This window comes from Lissotriton helveticus, chromosome 8 (genome assembly GCF_964261635.1).
Source record: "Lissotriton helveticus chromosome 8, aLisHel1.1, whole genome shotgun sequence".
Lineage (NCBI taxonomy): Eukaryota > Metazoa > Chordata > Amphibia > Caudata > Salamandridae > Lissotriton > Lissotriton helveticus.
The window spans coordinates 1,628,739,446-1,628,760,585 of NC_136069.1; the positions used below are offsets into that span (position 1 = coordinate 1,628,739,446).

At 43.2% G+C, this 21,140-nt stretch overlaps 1 protein-coding gene across 5 annotated transcripts in view; it reads left to right on the top strand.

Annotated features, from left to right (window-relative positions):
- The window catches only part of LOC144773575 (uncharacterized), a 156,192-nt gene that overhangs the window by 123,625 nt on the left and 11,427 nt on the right, over positions 1 to 21,140 (top strand). For 3 of the 5 annotated variants that reach the window (XM_078658691.1, XM_078658693.1, XM_078658692.1), the window contains exons 10-11: positions 3,704 to 4,293; positions 12,992 to 13,160. In XM_078658691.1, coding sequence (XP_078514817.1) covers positions 3,704 to 4,293; positions 12,992 to 13,160 — 759 coding nt within the window. The remainder of the gene's footprint in view (positions 1 to 3,703; positions 4,294 to 12,991; positions 13,161 to 21,140) is intronic. The other 2 variants (XM_078658694.1, XM_078658695.1) reach the window with 1 other exon arrangement.

Below are 21,140 nucleotides of genomic sequence, written 5' to 3' on the forward strand. Positions count from 1 at the left end.
GGTATTGTGATGGAAGAATGCCCAGCTGTAATCGTATAAACTTCTCCTTTGTGGTCCGTGTGTGAATGACTCCTAGGTTGCTTTGATAGGAGCTGCTGGTATAGTTTTGGATGACGATCCAGCCGTGAGCCCTGTTGGCTAGTGTTGCTTTGTCCTCTACTAGCGAAATAATCCTTACAGATTTATTTACTAGTTGTTTGAACGGATTATGAGACTCCATGCTCTTCCAGTCATCTTGTAGTTCCAAGGTGTCTATTGAATGCTTTAAATAGTTTGCAGCTGCACTCTTATTTTTCCTTTCTAACTCCTTCCAGTGATGTTGATCCAAGCGTGAGACTTCGGCTACCTGTATTTTATGCCAACTTTTGGCATAGGCGCCCATTCTTTCTATTCTTTGATTCCTTAGGCTAAATTCAAGCCTTATTTGTGCCCTTGAGGTATACTTAGGCAGGTTGAATATCATTCGCATTGCCCTGGCTGTTGTGTTATCCAATATCTGCGCATTCCTCTCTCGGAGGCATTCGCATCCGTAGGTGATGGCCGGTATTAGTTTTGCTTCGATCACTTGTGGGGTAAAGCTACAGCCAGCTGCTTTCATTTTAAGATTCCTCAGTGCGACCGATATTGTGATTCCTCTCCTTAATATCGCTTCTTTCTGTGGTTGAAATGTCCCCTTTCTATCAACAATTACACCCAGATATTTGTATTCATCCACAGTTTCCAGTGTTAGTCCTCCCATTTGCCAGCAAAACTTGGGTGTAGCCGTTTTCAAGTTTATTCTCATGGCTTTTGTTTTTGAGAGGTTTATGCTGAGGCCATTCGTTGCCGAATAATTATATGTTGTGTCGATTTGGTGTTGTAGCCCTATCGGCGTGCGGCTAATAAGCACAATATCGTCTGCATACCTCAAGTTCGAAAGATTTTGTCCTCCTAGGTTCGGGGCATGAGGGTTACTTTCGTATAGCTTCAATGAGAGATCCGACATAAAGATGTTGAAAAGGGTCGGAGGTAGCTCGCACCCTTGTTTAAGACCCTTGGTCATCTGTATTTTCCTTGACAGGCAGTCGCCTGATCCCAACTTAATTTGTACCCACGTGTCCTTATGTAGTAACATCAATTGTGATAGTAGGGTTGATGGTATTTTTCTGTTAGCCAGCTTCTCCCATAATAGATTTCTATTGATGTTATCAAAAGCTGAAGTGAAATCGATAAAACATACATAAAGAGGCAGGTTGGCGAGTTTGACCAGCTAGGTTTTTACACATTTTTCTTGTGTTAACTTGTTGGCTTTACAGTTGTGTAGTTGCCTTGTGGGCAGTCATGACTGTTTTACTGCCTGGAATTTTAAACATGTTCACAGTTGAGGCAACCATATTGCTAATTCATGTCACCCCCTGCGTATGACTCCAGGGATCTTAAACACTGCATTGCTAAAGATTTGTCACCAGAGCGGATCTTCTGGCCCTTTGTAAAATTTACCACTGTGCTTTTCAACAACATTCTAAATTGCTGTAAGCTTTTCATTGTAATACATTAGAACGCATTTGCAGTGTATGACATTCTTAGTATTTAAGAAGCAGTCCTACCAAAATACCTGATTGAAAATATTTTCAATAAAAATGGGTAAATAGCCATCAATATTGTACTCATATTCACTTTCTTAAACTAACATTTCTATGTGTATACTGTTAACAAAGGGAGATCCCACTTCCCTCCAAATCACTAATAAAAATACAAGTGCGGCACATATTCAGTGAGCAGGGGGACTTCCCCATCCTCCACCCCGTCATCCCACACAGCCCATTTCTCCTCTTTAGCATTACCCAGCCACTTACCATATCTAGAGGTACACAGGCAACAAAGTGCATGCAAAAAGTTCAGTCAGGATTCTGTTGAGGTAAGATTAGGAAAGATGGTTTCTATGCGATTAGTTCCCTTGGTTTTTTCTTACTGTGTTTTAGTGTTAAAGTTACTCTTTATTTATTACGTTACTTTCATTTGAACCGATGTAAGATATTAATTTCTCACGGTTGTGAAACCATGGCGGACCAGATTCCAAAGTCAGATTTTATTATTTCACATACAATCGTTTAATGCACATAAAAGTTGTATCATAAATATTTTCTATTATAATGTAAACTGTCTTACAGTTTAACTAAGATAATGGCTTGACCTAAAGAGTAAATGTACCCGGTTAGGTAAAATTCAGAATAGTTATTTACCTTTTTGAAATGTGTCTCAGTTTAGTACAGTAGAATCTGTTACCACATTGAGCTACACTTAGTAAAAGGTATCCTTTCTAAAAAATGCTTGACGATGTTGCACTAAGTGAACTAAGAGACAATACATTGTTTTTTTGATGTGCATTATAATAAATTATTGCACGACGGGGTGCTCTACTTGGCTATCTGAACTTTATTGTTTAGTGATAAGACTTGGAACCCAATCTAGGTACTTGTAAATTTGTCAGTTAAGGACAAAGAGGTACCGTGACTTAAAATGATTTTGCCCAGGATCTGTTTACTTAAAGCTTTGTAAAGTACTAGATGCTACTTTACCAGAAAGTAATAGGTTGACATGTATGCATTTACCATTGATGTGAAACTCTCTGCCAGGCCCTCTGGACAACAGTTTGTGGTTTGCTAACATATACTACACACATTCCTGAAATTAGCACAATGGCATACAACCTTAAAGGTGATTTAACACACACTGTGGCTGTGCATACAATCTACATTATTCAACAATCTGCAGGGCCCCAATCTTCTGTAACGCTCTATAAATAAACATCTACATCTCATAAACATGCTTGCTACTACAACTTGTCTATAGCACTGTATTACAACTATTTAAGATGGAATGTGCCAAGACATCCGCTGGTGGATAATTTATTAACAGAATTTGTAGGTTTTCTAACTGATTTGTTTTTTAAAAGACCTTTGGCTTTAAGCCATAACCTACTTTGAAACGTGCCCCTGCAACCACATCAGGGGTGCTTAGCCTTTACTTTGCTTAACACGGAATACTACTTGTACAACGGATGATACTGTTTAACTTTGCCCCCATATTAATTTCAAAATGCACAACCATACTTGCCTTCAGGGCTTACTCAATTTAGAATCTATGAACCCACACTTGTACATACAGTAAATCCATGATGTATATCACGATAACCAATATGGTAACAACTTTTTGATAGATAGATAGATAGTCTTCATATTGACAAAGAATGTCATGGCGAAACGCGTTTGTCAGTTTGGGTGAAGAAATAAAATAATTAAACTGGACTAGAGTGTGCGCTACTGACCTTGCGACAGCAAGGGAAATTTATATAAATCTGTTTTTTTCCCCAAACAAATAGATACCAGAGATAACAGTAGGTAACTTTTCAATTCTTCTAGGATGCAGTTTCCATGATCCCAATCCCATCACTCAAAATACTGTTTGTGTTTGGTTATATGTTAAGAGATCGGAGTTAAAAAATTGGCCTTGTAAAGATAAAAATATTATATTCCACTTGTATTATATAAAACTATGATTCTATAGGGAGAAATAATGTGCTCTGAGTGACTGTAGTTGAATGTTTTTGTTTAATACCACCTTTGAACTGATTCGCTTCTAGGTGCTTACAACTTTGTCAGTTAAGAAAAAAGATGATGTAAGATAATTTCCTATGATAAACATTTTGTTCTTCGTCCATCAGGAAATGGGAAATGTTCTGAGGACTCGGAGGCATTGGGCCCCTTCTCAAAAGAATCCGAACACAGTGCTCTCTTGATTACAGAGGGGAGACAGGAGCTGGACAGACTGCAGAATTCAGGAGATGGACTACAGAAATCCACTGAAGGTGCAATAGGAATTCAAGCAGAAGACGGTCCACATATATCTGCTGAGATCAAGGACAGCTGCATGGATCAAAAATCCCTTCCCATTGCCAACCCGATTCGCACAAAAGAGCGACTCTTTCCATGTACTCAGTGTGAAAGGAGTTTTGTACGGAGTTATGATCTGATGAAACACCAGAGGAACCATAAGAGTGCCAGACCTTATATCTGCAATGCCTGTGGGAAATGCTTCCGTCGCAACACCTCCCTCATCATCCATGAACGGATTCACACTGGGGAACGCCCCTACCAGTGTGCCCAGTGTGGCAAGAGTTTCGTCCAGCGGCAGCATCTGACCACGCACCTGAAAACGCACACTGGGGAGCGGCCCTTCCCGTGTGTCCAGTGCGGAAAGAGCTTCAGGTGGCGGTCCGAGCTAGTCAAACACCAGCGGGTTCACATAGGCGAGGTAAGATTGATGTAATGCTTAATGTAAACTTGTAAAATGTGATGTAAGGACCTGACAGATGGTCATTTTCTTTTTTCCATCCTAATGAGGGCTTGTGAGGAGATTTAAGTACATTTTCTTGTTGTGCCAGCAGAAAACACCACAAAACCATGCAGGTATTTCCTTTCTATGGATTTGAAAAACTTTCATGTTAGTGGCATGTGTTTCTGTAGATGTATATGCTGTGCATATTCCTGCCATCTGGTGTTGGGTTTGGACATGTGCAACTTGTTTTTCTTCGAAGAAGGCTTTAAGTCATGAGGTATGGTGACTCCACCTATTACTTGTAATGCGCATAGGCATCGACTCCATTGTCAAATTGTTTCTTTCCACCGTCTGGTTTTTATATGCATCATGTGAGCTCCGGGTCGATGCCTTGGCTGTTCATCACAAGTACCTCTCAGCTCTCATGAGTCGCATGAACAGTCTTCCTTCTGCTTCAACCATGGTAACCTAACCTTGACGACAGAGTTCCTTTCATAGCCCCTCTCCTTGGGTCATTTGTCTTTCCCCTAGGTCTTCTCCTCCTTTTCCTCGATCAAGAATGCAGGCTTTGTGATGGAAAAAACCCTTTCCAGTATTGGCCAAAAAAGCTATTCCAAATTCCCCTGGACAAATCACCATCGGTTCTATAGCTTGTGTCTTCACTAGAGTGCGACTAGGCATCTTGCGTCTGCTGCCTAACCTGATCCAAAAAGACGCTCAAGTACAGACTGGACTGGTGCCTAGCTCAGCATGCCATGGCACACTGCCAAGATGATGACACCCCATATCTCTTTGGGGACCAAGACATTGAGGTGGAGCCACAGCTAGAGACTTCGGGCCACTAGGCCCTTTGCTTCAGCCTGAAACTGGGCTCTCACTGCGACTCCAAGGCAGGGCAGCTGCACCTCATCCAGCAGAAGACTTTAAGTATGAGTACAAACCACCCCTCCCCTCTACACCAGCACCGACAGCCCGAATACCGCCCTAAAGAGGGTTGGGCATCAAGCCCTGAAGCACACACTCAGACTTCCGGTCCACCACTGCCTGAAGGCATGACCAGCAATGGAAGAAAGCCAATCCAGCCACTGAAGCAGCTGCTCCAGACTCTGCCATCGGTGCTGACAAGAACTTTGAAGCTGCCACAGACACCTACCTTGGCTTCCAAAATTCCATCTGCTCTGAAATGCCACTCTACACACGTCGTGCAAAAAACGTCTGTGTTGAGTCTTAGCAAGACCTTCTTTCCAGCAAACAGAAGCAGACTTTTGAGGGGGAGCGTGGACAAGAACACTCTCCTCCACCCAAGTTGAGGAAGCATTGTGACAGGGGCACTAGTCCAGCACCACCTTGGCACCCTGCATCTGCACCTCTTCCTCCTCCACCACCCCTCCCTCAAACACACCAACCAGAGGGATCACTGTGCTCCTCTTATGAGGGGGAGCCCCTCACACCCCCTTGATCTGTAAGATGCACTGATTGGCCTGGATGCTGGTGACGATCCATGGGATGGCTATACCATTGACCCACCTGTAGATACTGACCCAGACCTCTACTATGCAAAGCCATCCCCTTCCAATATTACCAACTCGTATCACAAGATCATTAGCAGGGCTGCCACCTTCCACAAGGTAGAGTTGCATAGAAATCAAGAGGACGTGAATGAGAACTTCCTTGTGGAGAGACTCTGCTCTACCCAAAGGTCAATGCACTATCTTTCAATGCTGAAATATATACTAAAAACTGCTCCTAAAACCTTTTACAGGTCCTGTAAAAGCTAGGGTAGTAGTGACCCCAAGGGATGATTTAAAAACAAAATACAAACTTACCAGCCGATCCACCCTACATCAGGAGCCAACTTATACGTGACTTGGATGGCTCATTCAGCACGCAAGCACGCAAATGCACAGGGCACGGGCAATGCTCCTTCACCAGATCAAGAAAGCAGAAAGATTGATGCGGTGGACGAACGCTTCGCCGTTCAGTCGGTGAACCACTGGAAAATTGCAAACTTCATCGGACTGCTCTATGTTAGGACTTAGCTCAGAAGAGAAGTTCATTTCTAGCATCACTATCTGCTGTGGCCTAAACGCAGCGCATATGGCTGGGTCCAAACTGGGCTGGAGTGGTGAGCAAAAAAAAGATGGATTAAACCCGTGATTTGGGGTAAATGTTTGATTTGTTCAGCGTTCCGGCCATCATTTGTTCTTTTTGCTTTTGTCACCCTAAGTGGGAAGGGTATTCCCAGACATGGGTCCCCTGCTCACTGTGCCACTGGATTCAAGCTAACCTGGCTGATGAGAGCTGATACCCCAAAACCAGTCCCAGGATTCTTGTTTCCGGTCTGGGGTGGACCTGGCTTAGCAGTTCAGGCGGTACTGTTCCCATGTGGAGCAGGGTCAAGACTGATTTGCATATGGCTCGGTCCAAACTGGGGTGGCGTGGAGAGCAAAACAACAGTGGATTAAACCCAGATCTGTGATTGGGGTGAATGTTTCATTTGTTCAGAATTCCGTCCATGTGTTCTTTTTGCTAAATGCATGGCATTAACTCCTGAGTTCTGATTAGACGCCACACCTGGCTGAGTGTCCCTTGTTTTAAACCAGAGGTACAATAGCATCTCCCCAACCTGCCTTTTGACAGGGATCATCTCTTTGGACCACAGGTTGATGAGATGCTGGAAAAGATCAAACAGGATATGGACACTGCAAAGGCGATGGGAGCACTCCAAATGCCTTGTCTACATGGTTCCTTTCGAAGGCCCTACTATAGAGGCAACTCCAAGACAACCTCTTCTGAGGCATCTGCCTCCTACCAGAGGCAGCAGCTCCAACAAACGCCATCATGTGGCGACTCCACAGAGGTTACAAGGGCAGTAACTCCAAGGGAACAGGTAGAGGGGCAGCAGCTAAATCAGCCGCCACAGCTAAACAATGACTGCCTCTCCCTTCCCCCGATCACCCTACACCTGTTGGGGGAAGACTGCAGGGGTTTCTCACCGCCAGTTGGTCTTCACTTGGCCACTATTGCTGCCTACCTTCAGAACAGGGAACACACTTCAGTCATTAACCCGTTTACTGTGGCGATAATTTCACCGCAGTACGGGGTGTTCTATTATGTGGGCGGGCCGCGTCGGCCAATGGACGTGCGCAGCATTACGAAGGTAGTGCTTGCGACAGCCGTTGGCCGACGGCAGCAACGAAAGGGTTAAGGACTTAAAAGACATTCTGCACAGGTTTCCACCTGCCCCCTGTTGAATCTCAACATAGTTCTCACCGCCTTATGGACCCTCCTTTTGGACCACTTGACCCTAAGCCTTTTGCAGTTCCTTTTGTGAAAAATATCCTTCCTAGTGGCCATCACTATACTCAGACATATGAGTGAGCTTCATGCTCTACCCCTTCAAGAACTCTTCTTTCAAGTTCACGCGGATGGGGTAGTCCTTAGGACAAACCCCAAATCTTTCCCCAAGTTGATTCAAGGTATTTCCACCTCAAACTATCGAACTTTCAGTGTTCTCCCCACATTTAAAGTACTTGGCAGAGCGGGTGCTTCACACGCTAAATGTCAAAAGGGCCTTTGTGTATTACATTGACAAGACAGAACCCTTCCGGGTAAACACAGCAACTCTTTGTCTCTATTTCCAAACCACACAGAGGCCATGCTCTCTCTAAATCTGGAATAGCAAGATGGTTGGTCAAACGTATCCAGACCAGTTACGCTACAGCCAAACTGTTTGCCTATCCCTCCCGGACCCCTATCTACCCGCAAAAAGGGAATCACCATGGCTTTCTTTGGCAACATTGCTACAGCTGATATCTGCAAGGCAGATACCTGGTTTGCTCCACACACTTTCACCAAGCAGTACTGTGTAGATGTCTTAGCATGCCAAAAAGCTAACATTGGCCAGGCTGTAGTCCATACACGCTTCCAGTCCTCTGCATCATCCTCTGACTAGCCACCATTTAGGTAAGAACTGCTTTACACATGCCACAAACAGAAAATATTTCTTGCCCTGTAAGCATCTATTTGTGGCATGTAGTGCTGTAGATTTGCATGCACCCTCTCTCCACCCAAGAAGCTTTTGTTTGTGGCAGAGGGCCTTCTTACTTCGCATGGTCTTCTTCTTCTATATAGTTATGCTCCATTTACCCCCTCACCCTCTGTGCGGAGAAACAGTCTAACAAAGGAGCTGATGCTAATGCCTATTGCCAGTAATAGGTGGAGTCACCATACTTAATGACTCGAAAACATCTTCAAGGAAAATAAGTTGCAGTAGTCCAAGCCCTACACTAGATGGCAGGAGTATGCACCACATGTGAATCTACAGTACTACATGCCACGAACAGATGCTTAACATTTTCCATTTTGAGCAAGTGGCAGTATAATCAAGACTGTTCACTAATTCATGAAGCCACTCTTTGAGGGCCTAGATTTACTTGTGCTTTCTACTTGCATCTGTCACTATTAGTTGTCAGTTTTGTTTCCTTTATTATAATTAGAAATTGTTTAGGAAGTGTCTTGGTATCTAAGTGTTTAAAATATGCATAGGGTGGGCTTTGATGTGACTCAGAAGAGTATTACTGTCTCAGCTCACAGGCCTCGAAAACTTGAAGAATCTACTCAGCATATTTGTAATGTGCTTGACCCAAAATCTTGTCTAGTAGGCAAATATTCTTATTTACTAAGTTACCTTTTTATTTATTATGTATTATGTCTGCTGTACAAAAACGGTATGCAACGTTTACCACGCAATTTTTACAACGCACTACCATTACAACGAAACTTTTACAACGCAAAAACTTTTACAACGCATACCTTTACAACGCATGTTTTTACAACACAGATACCTTTACAACGCATACCATTACAACGTAAGTATTGGTAAGTATATAATTATTTTTAAAATGTTATATGTTTGGGTTTAGGGTTCAGGGTCAGTTTTCAGTTTTTGGGTAAAGGGGTATTTTTAGGGTTCAGGGTCAGTTTTCAGTTTTTGGGTAAAGGGGTATTTTTAGGGTTCAGGGTCAGTTTTCAGTTTTTGGGTAATGGGGTATTTTTAGGGTTCAGGGTCAGTTTTGGGTTTTTGGGGTAAGGGGGTATTTTTAGGGTTCAGGGTCAGTTTTGAGTTTTTGGGGTACAGGGGTATTTTTTATAAATAAAATAAAATTACATTTAAATTAAATTAATTAAATAAAATTAAATTATATTACAATATTTTTAATTAATTTAAATTAAAAAAATTATTATATACTTACCAATACTTACGTTGTAATGGTATGCGTTGTAAAGGTATATGCGTTGTAAAATCTTGCGTTGTAAAGGTATGCGTTGTAAAAGTTTTTGCGTTGTAAAAGTTTCGTTGTAATGGTATGCGTTGTAAAAGTATGCGTTGTAACGTCATACATCCGTACAAAAACCCATGTACGATTTACTAGACTAAACTTGTGCTTCTTGTATAATAAAAATGTAGCTCACAAACAGGGCACACAAGACCCCTGATTTGTCACTTAGTTTATTAATTGCACTGTCATCAAGGCAGAAGTGTTTCTCAGTTCATGTTTAAAACTCCTTAAGTAATAAGTACATTACTAAAGCAAGATGTAGCACACTGGCATTTGCAGGCAGATATTTTCAATTCAAATGGCCACAAACTATCCCGCTCACTAACAGTTGTACTGATAAAACTACATAGCATGCAAATGATAAGGGGCCAGATGTATGACCGTTATATTTTGCGACTCACAAATTGCGTCGCTTTGCGTTTCGCAAAATGCAATTTACAACAGTGTCTCAGACACTGTTAGCGATTCCTAATGGGGTCGCAAATATGCCTGTCTCATGAATATTCATGAGGCAGATGCTATTTGGGACCCCATTAGGAATGGCCAGCACTCACAGGGATGGGGGCCTGCTGGGGACATCAGACCACCACGTCTGTGACTGTTTTTTTAATAAAGCCTTTTTTTGTTCTTTTTTTAAATGTAGCCCATTTATTTTCCTTAAAGGAAATCAAGATGCATTTAAACAAGAAAAATGAAACGTTTCTGTGTCATTTTTTAAGAGCAGGCAGTGGTCCCTGGGACCACTGAATCCTCTTAAAAAATATTTTCGCACACACTCACAAAGGGGAAGGGGTGCCTGGGACCCCTTCTAGTTTGCGAGTGGTTTACCACCTACTTGAAGTAGGTGGTAAACTGTGAATGCTTTTGCGACCGCATTTTCATTGTGACTCGCTATTACGAAGGGACGCCCCTTGCTAATAGCGAGTCGCAAACACTATTTTGCTAGTTACTGACTCACAAAATAGCATTTGTACATGCCGGTACACTTTTTTGCAGGTACAAACGGGCCGATTTCCCGTTTGTGACTGCAAAAAACAGCCGTACATTTAGCCCAAAGTGTGGAAATCGGGTATCAGCAAATATTTATCATTTGCACATCACTAAGTAAGGTATTCTAATTTGTTTAGATCATATTTAAATATTTATTGCCATCTCTCCTTAACTACATAATTTTGGGATATATATACTGTTCATTTACAAGCTATATAAATGTTGTGTCCCCAACACGATTGTCACAGTTCACTTTACAAAATCCTCTAACTTTAAAGTCCGAGAAAGAAAAGAAAATGCCAATCTGCAGGATAAAACAAACAGTATTTGTTAGAAGATATAAGCTGAAATTTGACCTCTGCTTTTGATTACACAGCAAACGTAACTAGATAAAAACAACATTTAAAGGCATACTTATTGCTCATTTACTTTGTCACCAGACCGGCCAGTAGGCCCTACAAATAACTCGCCCTGAAAATCTTGCTCTCTATACCGAGTGGGTGAGTACATTCCTCAAGGCCTGCCTAATGCTATTGGAGCCTTGGATGTATTGTTACATCTCCATGGACGTGCTTCCATTGGAACAGACCAGTGCCTATTCTACATCTGGATAGTACACAGTCACATTCTGTGTCTGTCATGTTAAATCCTTTATCTCCTCCATACCGAGCACAATCCGTTTTGCTTCTGTTTGCCCTGCATTGGTAAAGCAGGCATTAATATAGTGAATAGCATTTGTGCACGCAACGCATTTAAACAACATTTGTGAATGGCTGTGTTTACAGGTGTTGACATAAGCCATACCTGTTGGCTTTGCCAAATGCTTGTTTTTGTGTGCGCCTAGGTGCATATTTCACACTTCTTGTCTGCATGCATGTGTGCACTACCCTTTCGTCGGCTTGTTTAAGATTTAGCCGGTTTGCTTTATTTGGGTGTTTCGTTTTTACTGATCTCCTATTTAACCCTGCAGTGACTATGCAGGAACACGGGGTCTTGTCACATTTATGTATGTATCATTTTTATAAAACATGAAGGAAATTATAGAGTTACTGACAGAGTCTGAAGCATTGTTCCCCAGACTGCATAGATGAAAGTCCTAATGTTATTGCCATTGGAATATCCAGTGTTCTTCCTTAACTAAAGGTGTCTGCGTAATGTACCCATACATAATCTACTTCCATAGCCGTAAGTCGAGATAAGCGATTATTAGTTGATGCCTTGTCCAGAAAAAATATATTTTTTAAATCTACGATATCCTGGGCTTTATTTTTTCAAGCATTTTAACACCTTCGCTGCGGCGGCTATTCCGCCGCAGCACTAAGGGGGCGGGAGGGCCGCGCGGCGCTCACACGCTGGTGACGGAACCGCTCCGTCACCAGCCTCGGGTGAGCTGTGCTGATGACGGAGCGGTTCCGTCATGGCCCCGTCCGCTCAATAGAACGCGCTGCGCAGGCGCGAAATCAGCGCCACGCAGGCGCGTCGGGCGGGCCATGACGGAACCTCTCCGTCATCAGCACAGCGCCGCCGCGGCTGATGACGGAGCGGTTCCGTCATCAGCGTCGATATGGTTAATGTGCATGATCTAGGTCCTGCAAATAAACACAATAATTGATCACAGCATGTCAAATGGGGTTTGTCAGTCCCTCGAGTGTCCGGTGGTGTGGAGGAGCTGCAAGACTGATCTTCAGTGCTCACTCTGATGGACAAAACGCGGGCTGTTTCTGGCTGTAGAACTTACTGACACCCCTGGTATCCTCAATCAATTTGTGATTTGTAAAGTGCGACAAATCGCCTGTGAGAGTCTCAAGGCGCTGGAGTTTCTAGCTGCTTAGTGGTGAACTCTTCATATGAACAGCCAGGTCTCGAGTCCGCTCCTGAATAGTAGGAGCCAAGAGTCAGTCCTGAGGTGCAGGGGGAAGGTCGTTCCAAGTCTTGTTCCCCAGGTGAGAGAAGGAGCAACCTTCGCTGTTGACACGGCGGATCTGGGAGGAGAGGGGGACACAACTATTGAGGTGTTCTACTTACCGAATAAGCAGTGTATTCTTTTCTTGGAGATTTTTGTATCAATGGGCATTGGGAAGAGAAGACGGATAACAGGCTTCTGATTCCTTTTTGGTGACGACAATAAAACCTGTTGTTTGTCCTTACTATAAATAATGTCTGCACAAACTCTAACCTGCTCACTACCCTGACACTGTGTACCACTACCCACTTTTGGGAACATAACGCATGCTGAGTAAAATCAATTTGAATTACATCCAAATATACTTTGTCCCATCCTCCTGTTTTTCCAAGCCATTTCGGTCATTCATCATCGTGACTGGAAATGTTTTTTGTTGTAGGTGCCAGTGACATTCGATGATATTGCATCATGTTTTTCGGAAGAGTGGAAGGATTTGGAGGATTGGCAGAAGGAGCTCTACAAGAACATGATGAAGGAGAATTCAGAGGCATTGATGCAACTGGGTAAAGATTTCATTCTTAGAGAGTGGAACCCCTTTGTCAACTCAGGTTAGAGTTCCTTGTCCAAAACCAAACATGCATCCAACGTTCTGGGTCCTGACGCGTGTGTTCTGTGCGTCCATATAATTTCTAACATCTATGCGCCCAACATCAGTGCCTTTGCATTGATTTTCCAAATCTCCTTTTTTTCCAGTTTGTGGTAGACTAGGGTTGCCATCTTTCAATATTTGGTCTTCAACGTTTTTATTTCAGAGTGGAAAAAATACTAGATTTTGCTTATTTTACAGTTTGTTACTGACCTTGATCTGTAAATATGAGCTGTGGCCTTAACATACTCACCAAATGTCAACGATGGGGGAGAGAGCGATAGGATCATTATTGCTTTTCTCATCCAGTCATCTTTTTTAACTCCCTCCCTCTTTTCCTCTCTATCTCACTCTCTTGTTCTGTCTCTCTTTTCTCCTCACCCTGAGGTGGTTCGTGACTGACACACCATAGCTTAGAGTCGGAGCCAGATCAGTAAATCCATCCATAGTAAAGAGTAACTACTGACTTTCATACCACTCAGAGGTGACTACCAGTTGGTGGCTGCCAATTATAATATATGGGGCATGGACGTTCTACCTTCATCCCTGAAGGAAAGAAGATAAATTCTGTAAAGCGCTCTGATACCCTCGGTTCTAGCTAACGCTATATAAAACTCTTAAATAAATAAATTTGAGCTGTGCTATAAAAAATTAACCGACAAAAGTGTAGAATTTAAACCAAAAGCACGTGCTACAAGGTAGAAGGGTGTGACATTCTTATTTATTGGCAATGTGCCATCATAAGGCATTTGTAATAGTGCAGCCAAGTCGACAAAACACACATTTACCAAACACTACAGTATGGACATGCGGACCATTTTAAAACAGTTATTTAACACACCTCCCTCAACAAAACTTCCTGATTGATACTTCTAACCACAGATTGTTCACCTTCCCTCCTCTCACCCTCTCTCCCCCGAGTCCCGGCGCCAGACAGGCTGTGCAGAATTTTGCAACAGTGCCGCAGCTCAGTGATAGGTGGCATGGTGCTGCTCGACACTGATTCTATATCGCTCTGGAAGCGATGAAACAGAATCACTTCTAAGCGCCACCCCTACGCGATGAGATCAGTTCCTTTTTTCCTCGATGTCCAACGTGGATGTGGAGCTCACTCTCTCCTTGTCGGTCTTCTGAAGACTCCTCAAACAACTCTGCACAGTGTGCTAGGGCACCCTTTCACAGTCGAAAATCATCAGTATTCAAGCTTTGATGGGAATGCAGAAACAGATACCAGCCACAGACCTGCACAAGATGTGACTGTAGTGCCCGGTCTCCAGACACGACTCTAAGTTGTGTGATAAACACTCTAATGCACCCGGTGGCAATTCGAGCTAGGGAGGTGAAGTTTTATGTCACCAAACACACGAAGTAGTCTCGGTCATTACGGAGGTCACCTTCCAAATCTCAGGCCCAGTACCCATCACAGGGCCATTCCCAAGACCGCTCCACTTTCTATTCAACATCTTCCGGTAAGTTGAAATTCAAGTCCAAGCACAAAAATAAAAAAGCAAGGTGAGATTTGACCCCATGCCATCACTGACTCCAATGAGACGGTGCAAGAACGTGGCGAGGTTAGTTGCATTCTCCTGAGGATCTGGCTATGGAACTAGTTCCTCCGTTGGTCCTGGCGTGCCATGAGTTCCCTGGGCCATCCACAACCCTGTAACAGATTAATGCAAATCTTCAGTGCGCCTTCGGTTCCCTTTGGGTCACCTTAAGGATACACAGAACCAGTTGGGTTGCCACCAGCAGGTCCTATTTCTGAAGCCATCTGTCCCCTTGGTATCCTTTACCAGGTCCGTACTGACTCGGGTCGCAATTTCCATTCCGGCACCAGGAGCCACACCGGTCCCACCACCTTTTCTGAACCACCAGCAACAATGTTTTTCAGAATTACAACCAGTTGTCATGCTGCCTGACTCTAACCCAGTACCTCTACCGTGTCACGAATACCAACAAGGGCGCCATTTTCTTTTTAGTTCTGACTCTAATCCTATGCCGCAGTAAGGTGTACCTCAGGATACTGAGGAAGATGGTGAAGGGTGGAGTCACTCGTTCACACCTCATTATGCTGATTGTACCTTATACATTGATTAACAAAACACCAGTGGGCTTTATACCTCTCCTGAGAGAGAGAGAGACAGAGAGAGCTTGACCCGTCACAGTGGCCAATAATGGAAGAAATTTGTAGTTGTGATTCGAAGCGCAGCTGAAGTACTAGAATTACACCTGCCCTCTATGGAATCTAACACAAACAATTTGACACATCCTGCATCTAGCAACATCTGAGCCCTTGTTACCATGTAATGATGTACTCACGGTACTCTCATGGCTACTTGGGTGAAATATGTTTTGGTTCACCTGATATTCGGCAGGTCGACAGGCAGCATAGGCTGGCACCCGGTGACTAAGATTTTCTCACCAAACACGCTGCTTCAGAGAGTCTTATTATGCAGAATTCAACCAGTAAGGTGAATTCTAATTAATTTCCGAGCAATCACCCCCAGGTAGATCCAGAGGGATTGATGTCTTTGGCAAATGTTAGTCTCTCAGTCTGCCACTGAGGTCTGTAAATGCAGTCTGTCTGTCTGGGCAGCCATAAACATGTCCACTGAGATTTTGGCAGCAGTCCTGGAGCACCTAAGGGCCTCTTTGGCTTAGACGACCCATGATGGGCAGGAAACTGCCAAGTACATCATCCTTGCAGGATTGGATACCACAGACTCTTCACCTCCAAATCCCCCTTTGCATACTATCTGGTACCAGCTCACTCTGATTCGGTCGCTGGCTCACTCAGATTTGTGCTGAGTTATTTGGTTAACAAACATTGCCAATTAAACTATTCAAAAATTACCACAGTGCGTACATGTCCATAGGCCACAACCATCTTGTAATGGATTTTAATATACTTTACAACTACATTAAAAGATGGTCTCCATGCATGCATGGCAGCCATCTTTTAATGAAGTTTAAAATAAAAATAAGATACTCTGTAACATTTCAGCACGGTGACATCTGTGGGAGGAAAACAAAAAAGAAAGCCAATAAGTAGACAGTAGCATGAGTGAGATGGTAAGACCTGTAGACTTTCACAGTGCTTGGTGAAGCGAGAAATGAGTCTCTAAACTTATGTTAAATATATAAGATTTACACTGTCTATCTTTATAGTTTTACAACTTTATTTATGTATTTATTTTTATTTTGGAAGTTTTATATAGCGCAAACAAGACTCTTGCGAGTAACAGAGTGCTTTACAAGTCATATGTGGAAAGCAAGAAATAACATACCACGATCTATGTGAAAAAGTTATACAAAGCTCATAATCGTAAAGACTAAGCTAACAGAAGGTCGACTATGGAGCGTAAAAACAGCACACGTAATACAATACAGTAAACAGTTATAGAGTACACGTGAATTTTGCCATGAGGATGGCTTTCACTTCTTTTTTGAATGAGGCAGAGGAAGGGTTCATTCTTGTTTCACTGGGCAAAGCATTCCAGATCCTAGGAGCCATACCAGAAAAGTATTGGTTATAGGTTTTTTTCTTGGCAAATCGTTGTGGTTTTAGAAGAAGAGTCTTTGCACTCCTGGAGGCTCTGATGCCCGCAGAGAGCACCAGTTTCTGAGCTAGGTTGTGTGGGGCGTTGTGGTAGAGGGCCTTGTGCGTCATACAAGCGATTTTCAGATGGATTCTGGCTTCAAATGGTAGCCAGTTGAGGGTTCTCAAGTCTGGGTATATGTGAGCGTTTCTCTTTGAACCCGTGATGAGTCTTGCCACTGAGTTGATCGTGGCTCTTAGCGGGGCTGTCGATTACCTACGCAGGGATTGCACCCGCACAAAGGAACAAACATATGAAGTAAAAGAAGACTGTTCAAAGATTCACATAATCGGAGCAAACATCGGAGTCCCTCGCAAGATAACCAACAACGTGTATCTATTTTGCTAGACTGTTGAATTATATTGACATGCAAAAAAGTGTTTTTTTTTAAAACTGTAAGTTTAAGGATAGTGTCATTTACTTAAGTGATGCACTCCGGGTAATGTGGTTTACCTAGAATTCAAGATTATGACGCATCAGGAGGCGTTTGGACTTGGGGCGAATTGGGAGAGAGTATACTAGGGTGGAAGGCTTTAAAAAGTGTGGGTGGGAAATGGCCCGCCAGACCGGCTCGAATGATCAGGATGAGGACGGGAGACGTTTGTAGATCATTGTATTAGGTAAGCAACAGGGCGGTAGAAGTATACGTCTGTTTAGCAATCTGTAAATGTAGAAAAGTGAAAGTATGTTTTACACTTTCAAACATAATATTCATAGCGAGTACAGCACATGTTGAACAGCTTAAGTATAAAGCAGCGCGCGCAGTTTGATTTCACGAAGGAATCATTTGGAACACAGAGTGTTAAAGGGACGGCTTGTTGTTTACGCTGGATGGGAGGGAAGAAAACTGGAATGAGTTATGGGATAACAGACTTAGTTGGATATTAGAACGTACACCCTTATACTAAGGATTAGACGCATGATGACCTAGGTAAATAATGATAGCCACATGAAAGTAGTGCTTGGGTGGGTAATGTTACGAGTATTATGAGTCAATATCTATAGATGAAATTACGTTGTGACATGGTGCTTTTAAGATAAAAAGTGTTAATTATTTGTTTGTATCGTTATTTGCAGTGACCCCCGAAGAAGGGCACACGGAGGCCCGAAATGCATTGGGTTTTTTAACTGCACAATAAATGACTACTTGCGAAGGACTTCTTGCATTTATCGCATTCTTTCAAAAAGGCCTGGAATGGCACAGTTCGAATGTCAGAAACTTGAAAATTGGCACCGGAACCCGATTGTTGGACTGAAAATAAACTAGTGAAATAAATGTTTAAAAGGAGTTAAAATATGGACAAAAATGGTTTACAGATTTAAGAATTGATAAAGGAATATGAATTAAAAGTGCACGCTAAAAGCGGCACAGAGCTGTGCATTTGGCATAGGGGCTGTATAGTCCCTCAATTCACAGATTACCTCGGGAGGCCACATAAGGTTACCGCCCCATATTCCATGCAAGGGATTACTAGGGCTTGAACTGCTTGTTTGAAATCGTTGGTGGGCAGAAAGGGTTTCAGTTTTCGCAGGGTCTTTAGGTGGAAGTTAGCTCCTTTTGTGGAGGCGCTGATATGTTTCTGCATGTTTAGGTTACTGTCAAGTGTTACCCCTAGCGATTTTGAGGAGTCCACGATGAGAGGTTGTCCATTAAGGGCTGTTAAGTGCTTCATTCAATGCAGGATAGTGGGAGTTTTGTTAGGGGGAGCGATTAAGAGGAATCTCGTTTTGAGGGAGTTTAGTTTCAAATGGTTTTTGGCCAACCAAGTTTGGGATTTTTGTAGTGTGGAGTTGAGCGATTTGATGTCATCAAGTGAGTGGATCTTGATGTAGATTTGGATGTCGTCTGCATACATGTGGAAGTGAATCTTGGCGAGGCTGAGAAGATTGGTAAGTGGTTCCATAAAAAGGTTGAAAAGGGTGGGTGAGAGGGAGGAGCCTTGCGGAACTCCTAAAGTGACTGGTATGGGGTTGGACAGGGATTGGTTGACCTTGAATCTTTGGGATCTATTTTGGAGGAAAGAGGCGAACCAGTTAAATACAGTACCAGACAGTCCCATTCTGTGTTACAGGAGATCGAGCAGGTTGCCGTGTTTGACGGTGTCAAAGGCTGATGACAGGTTGAGTAGGATTAGTAGATAGGCTTCGTTTTGGTCTAGGATTTTTAGAGCGTCGTCTAATACATGAGTCATGACTGATTCAGTGCTGTGACCTGCTCTGAAGCCTGACTGGAATTGGTTAAGTAGGTTGAATTGATCAATGTGGCTGCTCAACTGTATGTTAACGCATTTTTCCAGGAGTTTGGCTAGCATAGGAATGTTAGAAATCTGACGATAGTTATTTGGGTCCGAGGGGGTCAGCTGTTGGTTTCTTTAAGATAGACGAAACCTGACCTGATTTCAGGATGTCTGGGATGGATCCTTGAAGGACGGACATATTAATGATCTTGGTCAAGAGGGGTAGTAACAGAGGAATGAAGTATTTTAGGTATTTAGCCGGGAGCAGGTCTATGAAATGATTGGAGGGTTTCAGAGCGGTTAGCGTCTTTAATATGGTATCTTCACTGTAGATGTTGAAGTGGGACCAAGTAGTGTTGTTTTTTAGTTTAGATTTCGGGAGGTCATTAGCTTGGGCACCAGCCAGGAGCAGTGATGGGTTCTTTTTTAAGTCTGAGATGGATAGAAGGTCTTTAAGTAGATCTGATTTAATGGATTCAGTCTTAGAGGTAAAGAAGGAGGCAAATTCATCACAATTGGGAAGAAAAAGTGGTATATCGTTAGGGAGACTTGGTAGGCTCTTGGTCTGGGTTTTGATAAGATCAAATAGCTTTTTGGGGCAGTTCTTGGCTAGGGCTAGTTGAGACCTGAAGAAGACGGTTTTAGATTTTCTTATCTTTCTAAAATAAGCGTTTCTGGAAATTCTAAGAAGCTTGAGGTGGTCAGCTGAGAGGTCGGCTCTCCATCGTCGTTCAATAACTCTAAGAGAGCCGGACAAGAATCCAGAGCACACTTAGTGTATCAAATCTAATTTCAATCTTCAAATGGTCAAAATGGTTGAAGCGATGGGATAGATCAAACACGCATAAGTATTTCAAAACGGTTTTATTGTTCAACAGTGTTCTTTCCTCAGAATCACTGTGCTTATCACTCTAGCCTACACGTGTTTCATCACAGCATGTGGCTGTGAATCTTCAGGGCTGATCTGAATGATCAAGGCGCGTTATCGGGAGACCGGTGATAATTCCGTCCCGGTCCTAATCGGGATGTTTATGTTTGTAGGAGAACGGTACCGAAAGTAATCGGTTGCCGTTTCGTCAAAATGGGGATCGTGTGTAACAGTTCACACAGCGTCGGTGCTATTCGGGCTGTTTGCCCGTGGGTTGAGCCGAGTGCAGCTCCTGTTTCCGAATGCGGGAAACAGGAGCTGCACTCGGCTCACACGATCCCCATTTTGACGAAACGGCAACCGATTACTTTAGGTACCGGTCTCCCATCATACCACGGTTTTGAGTCTTTTGTAGAAGTTCTTTTCAGTTGAAGCGGGGCTATTTTGCCTAGTAGGTTGTCATGGAGTGAAAGTTGTGATTGGTCAGCCCCTGTACATCGTCAAGGTATTCCGGGGGCCAAACATAGTTTGAATTAGCTGATGCTATAAGGTCAGAGCCAACGTTATTCAGGTTTCTCTTCAATATTTTAGTTCTCAGGGGTTGTGTTAGGAGTCGTTTAACAGTTTCCAGGATTTGGAATGTAATGACATGATGGTCAGACCTGCCTCAGGGGAGGATCGAGTCGAGCTGAGTGGCGTCAACTTAGGAGATTATTACATCGAGAGTTGCGCCTTTGTCGTGTGTAGGGCTTTTACATATTTGGGTAAGATTAAGGTCAGAGAAGAAAGCTTTGAGGCTGTTTACCCCTGAGTCGTTCTGGTCATCCCAGTGCAGGTTGAAGTCCCCCAAGAAAATGTGCTTATTTTGTTGCCTGTTATTTGATGCTAGAATGTCCATGAAGTGTTCTATGAATGTGAGGTTATCTCCAGGAGGGTGGTAGAAAGTGTGTAGAGAGCATATTTATTTGTTGTTGTTGGCGATGTTTAAGCATAGGTATTCGCAAGAGGATAAAGCGGGGGCATTGGAGTTGGTCACTGTTAAGCTGATCTGGTGTATACAGGCTATCCCACCTCCTGGCCTGTCCGTTCTGTCTAGTCTGGTGATGTCATAGTTAGGGGATAACAGGATGTCCATGATGGGAGTAGATGTTTCATTTAACCAAGTTTCCGTCCGGATCAGAATGTCTGGTTCGTTAGTGATAAGTAGGTCAGCTATGTCAGCTGCATGTCTAGAAGCG